The sequence below is a fragment of the Parasteatoda tepidariorum genome, chromosome 5, assembly GCF_043381705.1.
Source record: "Parasteatoda tepidariorum isolate YZ-2023 chromosome 5, CAS_Ptep_4.0, whole genome shotgun sequence".
Classification (NCBI taxonomy): Eukaryota; Metazoa; Arthropoda; class Arachnida; order Araneae; family Theridiidae; genus Parasteatoda; species Parasteatoda tepidariorum.
The window spans coordinates 30,666,662-30,677,586 of NC_092208.1; the positions used below are offsets into that span (position 1 = coordinate 30,666,662).

At 29.7% G+C, this 10,925-nt stretch overlaps 1 protein-coding gene across 1 annotated transcript; it reads right to left on the bottom strand.

Annotated features, from left to right (window-relative positions):
- Positions 1-8,296: 8,296 nt before the first annotated feature.
- On the bottom strand, positions 8,297-8,938 carry LOC107449341 (gastrula zinc finger protein XlCGF57.1). The gene has a single exon (XM_071181025.1). It carries the CDS (start codon positions 8,936-8,938, stop codon positions 8,297-8,299), a length of 642 nt encoding a protein of 213 aa, XP_071037126.1.
- Positions 8,939-10,925: the final 1,987 nt, after the last annotated feature.

Genomic DNA, 10,925 nt, shown 5'->3' on the forward strand with positions numbered 1-10,925 from the left:
TTGAATCAGTAGTTCTGGTGATAAAACATTTTAAAACAAAATATTTGTAATACCTTTTTGTTAACTTTTGTTTGGAATATTTAGAATTATTTAACTGCCTATATTGTCATGTTGATAATCATTGTTTATACAATTTTCTCTTTACTGACAAAACAGTAACCTTCTAATGATGAACATTTATATCTTTGCAGTTGTTGTCCCATATTTTTACCACGTTAGATCACACCTTAAAGTTTGTATGCGCAGCATGCTAGCTGGAGAGATCGTCAAATAGAAAAAAGTTATTACCTTGAATAACTTTTATTCTCATTTTTGCAATTTCATGAACTGAGTGCTAATCTTAATGGTTCAAAAATATTAATTAATTAGTGCTGCTAATTGTTAATTATGTTAAGAAAATGTACTTTCTCTGAATAAACAAGCAGTATTAGTTATTATTTTATTGTTGATCAAACTTCTGATCACTATCCAATTTGTGAAAGTGTTCAAATTGCAATTTCCCTTCTGTGTCTTATATCACAACACAAGTTTCAGTAGTTTTGTGATTGTTACAAGCAGAATTTATAGTCATTTTGTAGCTAAATAGAATCTCGCATCATTTTACTACCAAGAACTTATCTAAATTTCCACAATTTTCAATTGGCTATTCAACTAATTTTGTTCCAGTTTTGGATATTATTCTTTTATGTATGTAGGAAATGGTGATTCTAATCAAATGCTTCAATCCTAATTAAATTGAACATTAAAAATTTTATAATAATTAAGTATTGGCATAAAAATAAATGACATAACAAGGGACCTAAATTTTTTCAAATTGATCCTAGTTCTCATGTTTTTAGGATCAGGAATTTAAATGTAATAAAAGATTGACAGAAAGAACATTTTCGTGTCTTATTTCATAACTCGATAGAACATGCTATTTAAGGTGTTTCTCTACCTCAGTGGTGCCTATGGAAGCTTTTTAAACTGTGAACAGGGTGCATAGCATTTTTAAAAAGTGCTTATTTTTTATTTTTGTTTTTAAAAAACCCTTAAAGGTACTTTTTTTATTCGGGGTTTATAAAAAGTGCTTAATTTTCTATCTTTTATAAAGATATTTTTTTCTTTGCCATATCAATTATCATTCTTAATTACAGAAAATACATGATTTTCACAATTTTCTTTGCAATATTTATCAGAAATTTTGAATTTTATGTTTATAAATTACGAACTTTAAACTATAGAAAAAAAAAATTTTTTTACTACTGCACAGATCCTAATTATGATTTTTTTGGAAAGTGATTAATAATATTTTTTGAGTGCCTACAAAGTACTTAAAAGGCGTTCATTTTTGCTGAAAAATCTGGCTATGCACCCTGTGTGAAGCATAAGCAAGAAAACAATCTGCTAAAGTTTTGAATGTCCTCTTGAACTGAGGGAAAGTTAACATTAAATTTTATGCTGCTTTTTGCATATTCTAGAATATTGACAATATAATCAGTTTGATTATTTCTTCAACTTTAAATAACTTTTTTTTAAAACTAGTATTGAATAGCCAACTCAATTCTGAGTTTATAGCTATCAATTTTAAACCTAACCTAGATGACAAGGGAACTCTTGGATCAAGCATTACAGCAAAATAGATTTTGTGGAGTACTTTTTGATGATAATAACCCACATTTGCGTTACATGGAAAAGAAAAACCACAAAATTCTCCCAGGGTTATACTGACTACAAGAGAACTCTCCCACGATCTGTCTACCTATGAGGATATTTGACATCAACAATGTGTTCATTTCAATCTGAGAGCAGAATTTGAATCAGCCAGCAACCGTTTCCATTCGAACCTCAATCACCTCATTGGGAGGCAAATGCTTCTATACCATGAGTCACAGAGGGCTCTTAAATAACTTTTGACAAATGATTGGTTTTGCACTAACATGCACTTCAAATGAATCAATAAATAGATGCATTGAGAATTTTTTCATAAGGACAGTTAGCCCACTATACTATAGTATCATTGTTAGTAGGAGATATCTTAAAAATTTTCAAACCCTTGAAATAACTGAACTTGTATTCTGCACTCTTATCTCCTAAAAGCTTCACGGATAATCACTTATTAGTTTTTCCTTTTGATAGCAGTTATACTTTGTGTAATGCTACAAATAATTCCTTCCTAGATCTATTTAAAATCTCTTTATTCGATGCCACTTTAAAGGCAGTTATATATTTTTAAATGTAAATTTTTTATTATACTCTCAAAGAATAATGAAATGCGGCTTATTTTTAGCATTTCCAAAATTGAATTAACTTACAATATTGGAAAAGAATTGATTTAGGTTTTACTTCTTCGTTAGGGTCAACGTAATTAGTATTTTTCATGTCCTTTTTATTTCTCTGCGGGCAGAGTTTTTGTATTTAGTTACAGTTGTATACTGTCAATTTTTCTGTTAGCATGTTACAGATTTGTGCTTTATGGCTTTGTTTTTCCAAAGTATCAGACAGAAAAAGGTGTGGCTCCTTTTTATTAAAATTACTTTTTTCGTGTTCCTTTAGCCATTCATAGAGTGGACTGATCGTTCAGACACGGTTCCCAGCAGATCACCGATGTCAAGCATCACTGTCTGCGGTCAGTGAGCGGGTAGGTGACCACTTGGATCAGACTGCGTAGGGACCGAGGGTGTGCGGTATTGGTCCTCGTTAAACTGTTCTACCGTAAAGTGCTCGACTTCGCATGCAGGTCGTCGGGCTATCGAAGCGGGGGTGCCATCCCCTCTGCAGAGGATCAAAATTGTGATGGCATGTCTTCGGATCATCCTCAGGGATGTTTCCCAGACCGTCGCCAAAAGCCCATTGTGCAGCTCTAGTGCGTCGTAAATGAACAACAACATTAGCCATTCATAGGCTTTAGTTTCTAATCTTTTCTGAAATTTTTTAATTGGACCTCCTTTTTCTCTTCAGCTCTTTCTCATTTTTTGCACCACTTGATCCAAGATTGGTAACCCGATACCTTAATTGTAAACATTCTTTTTTACTAAAGATTTTTGTACAATTCTTCGGTAGCACTACAACTCTGGCTGGGCCCTGACCTGCTCAATAATTTTTTCACTTTCTTCTCTATTTTTGGCCATGATCTTCCAATATTAATCACTCTTAAAATGGCGAGATCCCTTTCTAGACAGTTAACCCATCTGAGGTTGGATCTGACCAAGAATATTTTTTGTGTTGGACGTTCTTTGTTCATTCTAGTAACATGACCAGCCCATTTAATTTTTGGAATTTTATGTATTTGATGACGTTAGGTTATTTGAATGTATTATAAAGTTTTAAATTTGGGTTTCTGTGCCACAAGCCATCAACTTATATTCCTCCAAAAATAGTCCTTACTATCTACAGACTCCCAGAGCATTTTCATCTTTTTATGTCATAGTCCATAGTATCTGATAAGTATAAATCTGATTGAACATTTATAAATTAATAACTTAGTCTTTTTAAATAAGTTTGATTTTAGATACTTCTTTAATCCGTAAAAGCATCTGTTAGTAGCACTGATTTGCCTCTGAATTTCAGTTGTGATGTTGTTGTCAATGTTAACCTCAAAGCTCAGTTATGTAAAGCTATCAACTTACGCAAATTTAAATTAACCAATTTGCCGATGAGTAGAGTCCGTTACCTTAGAGCCCTGCATATATTTAGTTTTTTCTGGTTGACTGTAAGATTCGTTTTACCTGCCTCCTTTTCCAGGACTAGTAAAACCTATTTCACATCAGGTGTATTTGCGATGATATCAATTTCATCTGCAAATGCAGCTATATTTCCTCTGATGTTTTTTTCTTTTGGAGTCACGAATGATCTTTTCTAATGCTATGTTTAAAATTAAGCATACCAGTGCATCACCCTGTCTATGCATTTCTAATTTCAATTGGTTCTGAATTTAATTTCGTTGCATGGTCTTATCTAGTGTAAGGGTAGTGAGTCTTAGAAGACTATCAGGGATATTAAATTCAAAGAAGCATTTTTGGACTCAAGTAATACAGTAGTAGTTAAAATTGAAAAGGGATTGGTTTGATGCAGACTGACATTATGTGACCCAAAGAAAAAATGATGCTAACAAAAACATGTTCAATAAAAAATATCCTAGATCATCAGTGGAAGAATATAGAGTTGCTGGAAGAGAGGAAAAAAAGTCCCCTGAATAGAAAAAAGATATTTCACAAAGACCTTTTCAGAGATGTCGAACATCTTAGAGGGTCAAATGAGTGCAGATCTTTCTTTCGTGGTATAAACCTTGGCTGACAGGATTTCATACCTAGAACTAAGATTGGTGTTATTTTGAGAGATAAGACTAAAATTCTCCAAAAATGGAATGATCACTTTACTTAATGCAGTGCGCTTACAAATTGCGGAGATCAGTTCGCCTAATGCTTTGTGTGCAAAAAAATAAATAATACTGTAATGTGTGCCTAAAGAAAAGAATGATTAAAAACTTGATGTTGGATAGCTAAGAAAGAGTTGAGATACTAATTTGTCGATCTCGCATAAATTTACCACTGAGCCTATAGAGTTACTGCGTAACAATTAGCATTGTACAAATCATTTAAACAAACACATTACCCTTAATTTTATCAAATTTCTTTATAATTTGTTCCTTTATTTATTTTTTGTATTTAGTTGAAATTGATTATTATTCTATTTACAATACAACTTGTTATTAATGACACGTTTATTTACATTATTCATATTACATAATCCTGAACAATCCACATTAATAATATTTCTTTAACAGTAACCATAATCTAAATTTAACTAATCCTTGACAATAGCTGCCTCTGTAAAAGGGTTTTCAATGCTGAACAGGAAGAAAATTTTTAAAAGTTGTTGAAAGAAAAGTTATTAGAAATATTAACTTGAATATCAGAGCAAGGAACTGAATTTAAAGAGCAAAATAAAATCATTAAGGTTTAAATTCGATGATGCTGTAAAATAATGATAAAGTAAAAAAAAAAAGAAAAAAGATGCAATTCAAGTTTTAATAAAAATATTTTATTTAAATTCTTGAGTGTATCAATACGAAATATGCGAAATGTAAAAAAAAATCAAAATAGTATATATCTTTTTACAATTTTTTATATCATCCATAAAAGTTTTCATTATTATTATTAAATTCATCTTAGAAATCTATAATGCTATGCATATTTTTACCATACTCCTATTTCACTCTACCATAAAAAGTCAAACAGTATTTTCACTCCTTGAAAAAAATCTCAGCTACTTTGCCTTCAATTAACATCCTATTTATTACTACAAGTATATTTGTAAATCCCAACTATTAGCTTTCATAACCTTGCAAACAAAATTTGGAATACGGCTCAGAAAATAACAAAGGTTTTGAGGAAAACTTGCATTCAAGAAAGACTTTTAAAATGAATTCTGCTTATTTCACCCTTAAATGAAAATTTAGCACCACAATATTAATTATAGTTTGTCTAAGGTAAGAAGTCCCCCCGCCGCAAAGTCTGGGGACGTCTGCTACTATGGAAACAAAAATAGCCCATTTCAGGGAGGGTACCTTCTCTTCACTTTGGGGCTGAGACATTAGACTGAAGGAAAAGATTCCCCTTCTCTGGTCAAAACAATCACCCCATACCCCTACTTGAAATAGTTATACATCGTTACCATGGTTATCTACATGGGTCCAGACGAATGGCTAGGGGAGTTCTTACTTTAGACAAACTATACTTGGCAGCAGAATTGATTCAACAATGTAAATATTTGGTCTCAGTAGATTTACACTCAGAAAATAGTATTTATAAATTCATAAGCTATCACCAGGATTCAATAAATAAAAACCTAGTGCTTGGTGATAAAAAAAAAATTTATTAATCTTTTAGCAGATATTCAACAAAATGAAAGATTATTTTTCTTTATTTTTATGAGTGAAATTTAGAATAATAATTTTATCACTCTAAATTTCACTCATAAAAATAATCTTTCATTTGCTGAATATCTGATAAAAGATTAATAATTTTTTTACCTCTTACTTGAGCTTAACTTTGCTGAATTTAAATCAATATTTTTTCCCCGAAATAATAAGGGAGGTATATACTTACAGCCGACCTGCAATAACAAACAATATTAATTAAATCAATCTGACTTCGTACACACAAAGTAGCATTTTGGTGAATATTTTATTACATGTAATGCATAAAAATGCTTCTCTTTTATGTATAAAAAAAATATTAACTAAAGCAATTTTATATGCAATTACTATTATTATAATTTTTCAATTATAATTTAAGCATTAAACCAATTGCATATTCAATTATAATTTAACATTATAATTCATATTAATATAATTTAATGCAATTATAATTTAACTACCAAGCCTAAATATTTTATTACATACATAAAAAATGTTTGACTACTCCCTCATATGAATAAAAATAAAATTTTGATGGATATGCTTCACATTAATGCTGGAACGCATGCACCTACTATTGGAAATACAAGTTTTCATTTTAATGTGAAATTTTAGAGTAATACAAGTTGAACCTTTAAATTTTACATCCCAAATGATGCATGAATAAGCTTTCTCTTTAGTAAAAACATATTTATGTTAAATAACATTTATTACACAAATTTTACAAATAAGGCTTCTCTTTAATAAACACAGTGATGTTCGTTTAAATACTTTCCTTGGAGTGACATATAAATACAATAAAAGCCAGACTTTGCAGAAGTCAACCAACTGTAACCCGAGTAACTGGAATTTTCAGAAATACAGTACAGAATCCGTTATCCGGAAATCAGAAAAACCAAAAAACCGGAACGAAATTCGATAAATTTCCCCGCTATTTAAAAAAAATTTTTTTTTTTTCCTCACAAGATTTTAGGATTTCTCTTTCTTTTTTGAAAGATGTTTACCTTACCATCATTTTGGAAATAATCATTAGTGTATTACTTCATCGTTTTTTCTTCTTTTTAAGATTATTTCCAAAAAAAAATGTTGTTTTTTTTTTTTAGTTAGGTTTAAGAATAAAAAAACGGCTTTTTGTAGCGATTCAGAAAACCGGAAAAATCAGTTATCCGGAACAGCGATGGTCCTGATCGTTCCAGATAATCGGTTCCCTACTGTATATAATCTCGCCTAAAAATGAATTGTAACGTTTGAAAATAGATAGCAAAATACCAATCAATTCTCAATAAACATTCCCTCACCATTTATTTTCACTCAATTATAAAAAGCGGTTAGAAAAAACACTACCTCTCAGTTTTTTTTAAAAAATCTGTAACGTTTGAAAATAGATAGCAAAATACCAATCAATTCTCAATAAACATTCCCATACCATTTATTTTCACTCAATTATAAAAAGCGGTTAGAAAAAACACTACCTCTCAGTTTTTTTTAAAAATCTCAAGTAATTTTTATGGGCTATTATAATTTTTCTATTTCCTCTTCATTTTTTTTTATAAGCAGCAACTTCTTTGAAAGATTTATTAGGAACATGTGCTGCGAAATTTCCTTTTATGGATATCTTGATATATTATTCCCAGGATCGAAAATAATAATCATTAGCATTATGACAATTATTGTTGAATTCCATGCCAACTGAAATCAGTAGTAGAATTCCAAGCATAACAGAGGGGAAATCACACATTTTTTCATAAAAAATGTATTAAATATATGCGAAAACAAACAACTGTGCAATAATATGCTACTTTAAGGTGCAATGTTTAATTATATGGCATGATATTTCCCTGTAACTATTTGTCAAATTTGTAAAATGTCCCCTCTGTTACATGGCATTTTTTTGAAGTTAATAAAAATGTGTAAGTAATTTAAAAACTCTTATAATAATTTATTTTACCTTGCAATGTGATATTAAAAAAAAAAAAATTACAAATAATGTTTAGGATGTTAAGAATCACAGAATATAGCAGAAATAACAGTGCATGTCAAAAATATGGGATTTTCTTTGTCTCCTCTGTTACGGACACTTTTAATTATTTGGCAATTAAATTATGAGGGTCTTTTATTATTTTATGCAATTAAATTAAACATTGCACCTTAAATTAGCATATTATTGCAATTTTTTTTGTTTTCACATATATTTAATACATTTTTAAGGATAAAATACTTGTGTGATTTCCCCTCTGTTACGCTTGGAATTCTACTATTTTGTTTTCATTAAGGTGAGCATTTTTTTCTCATACAGTAAGGTTTCATATTTTTGGCACAAAAGTGTCCTAAATTTTCCGATTCCTATGCATTCCAGATAGTCAAGTTAGTTTTACTGTAATACACAAATGAATGAAGTTAATCTTTAGTATGTGATCGAGAATGATATGTTAAACTCCTTTTATATTTGAATGTTTTATCACACAAACTACATGAAAAACACTTTTCTTTAGAATGAGTAAGGTAATGAGAATTTAAATAATTTTTACGAGGAAATCCTTTATTGCATATGTTGCACGAATAAGGTTTCTCATTAGTATGTGTGCGATAATGTTGGTTTAAATTAGTTTTTTGAGTGAACCTTTTTTTACAGATACTGCATGAATAAGGCTTTTCATTTGTATGAATACGATAATGAGAAATTAAATCACCCTTGAAAGTGCATGCTCTATCGCATATATCACACACATAAGGCTTCTCTTTTGTATGAATACGAACATGTTGAGTCAAACTACTTCGCTCTGTAAATTTTTTATCACATATAGTGCATGAATAAGCTTTTTCGTTAGAGTGAATACTAATATGACGAGTTAAGGAATTTTTTAGAGCAAATTTTTTATCACACACACTGCATGAATAAGCTTTTTCTTTAGAGTGATTGCTGACATGTCGATGTAGATTACTTTTATAGGAAAATTTTTTATCACACAAATTGCAAGAATAAGCTTTTTCCTTAGAGTAATTGCCAATATTGTTATCTGTCAATATTTCATCACTCATTCTTTCAGTAAGAATAAAATAGCAAGAATTCAAATGACTCACAACGGAATTTCTTTTTACATAAATAAGGGTTTACATTCCATTGAAATTGCTTACAAGTGATTGTTGACAAAAACGTCCCTTAAAATTTTTGCTCATTTATTTTTTACACTCATGCCACATAAAAAGGCTTTTACTTAATATAGAAAGGGAAACGATATTTGTAATGAAAATAACTTTTCTGCGAATCTTTACACTTTTATATTTCATGACTAATTCTATAAATTATATAACTATCATAGAAATTTTCATACTACACACACTGCGTTAATAAGTTTTTTTTTTCAACATGTTGATGATTACAGAAAATTTCTTAAACAGTAAAGGCAACTATCAAGCTCCATAGAGATAAATAGGTAAGCAAACAAACGCAACGAGATACAAAAATTAAAATGTAAACAAACAACTTGCAGCCTGATTCTTTATAGAGGATAAAATTGCAGTTAATTGAACAAATAATATCACATGTTATTGTTCACTTTTTCTTTAGTAGATGGCGTTGTCATCCTATGTCTAACAATTTGCTTACTCTAGTTCCGGTTAAAAAGTTTGCAGCTGCTTACTACATGTTATTCTGATAGGCGATGTTTTCAAACGGATAATTTTGTTTTCAATAAAAGAAATAAATTAGATAATTTCTGAGCTCAAATCTGCCATATTTCATAAGATATTAATGTTAATATGTAATTCTGGTGAGTTTGAAGTGAAAATTTGTTTTAGTTTTTTAGAGATATATTGTTAAAAAAGGTGACATGGTTGCTAGATTTTGAATAACTCGCTTTTTTGGCAGTCTTGATATGGCCTCTTTCCATAAGTTTATTACTGTTTGTTCTTGTTGCAAGCTGTGCACCATCTTACGTTAGTGTTAACACTTTTAGCATTGTAAACACCAGTATTGTTAGCATTGTAAACACAAGTAATAAGTAATCAAATACATTGTTTGCAAGAATCTCAAAACACAATGATGCCAAATGGCTTTAAAATACAACGGAAACAGTAAACAGGAAATTTAGGCGGTACCGAGCTTGTAGCGTTCCCTAGTGTAGAAAAGACCATCCATAAAAATATATGGCTGTTGTCAATTTTTCAATATTATTTGAAATATGTCAACAGAATTAAATTTATAGTGAACACACTAAATAGTCTGCGAAATTAGAACATCAAACAATCAAACCTTTGCTTGCATCTCTAGTGCATTTTAGTACGCGCTGGGAAATAATGTAATAAAATGTTTAAAAAATTAGATAAAAATAATTTTTTCTACTTTTGAAAAATAAATTCTTATCCAAGTAGCACCTAATAATAGATAACATCAGAAAATCGGCAAAATCTAACGTTATCTTGCACAACTTCTAATATTAGAAAGATATAAGAGGTCGCTGTTTGCTCAGCATTATATAATATTAGATTCTATGCAAACTAATATTATCTAGCGTTCACCATAATATTATTTTGCATTAGTTTTGATGCTATATAATATTAGACTTTGTATTTTCTGATGTTATTTTGCTTTGCTTTTTATTTTTTTGAAGTAAGCAAGAGGAAGATATGGAAAGCAGTAGAATAATTCGGCGATATACTTTTACTTAATTTTCTGTATTGTTGTGAAGCAATGAAACATAGAACAATAGTTTTATGTCATTCTATGCATTATTTACTTAGCAATACAGAAATGCTAAATAAAATTATATTAGCGAATTCTGCTACCTTCCATTTTTATCCTCCTTACTCCGAAGTATGTCTTATGTTCAGCTGATTTTTTTGAATATTTCAAACTTAATTAGGAAATAATATTTTATTGCAACTTTTATTAATATTTTTTTCTTTTATTCATACAATGGGTTTTCTGACAAATTTTATATCATTAATAATTTTTAAGTCTTCAATTTTGAAATGTACTCTTAATTTTTTTTTTAAAAACTGGACTCATTTTATCAAAATCTCAATT

Coding starts and splice junctions, on each gene's coding strand:
- LOC107449341 (XM_071181025.1), bottom strand. CDS start 8,938: ATGAGTGATGAAATATTGACAGATAACAATATTGGCAATTACTCTAAG.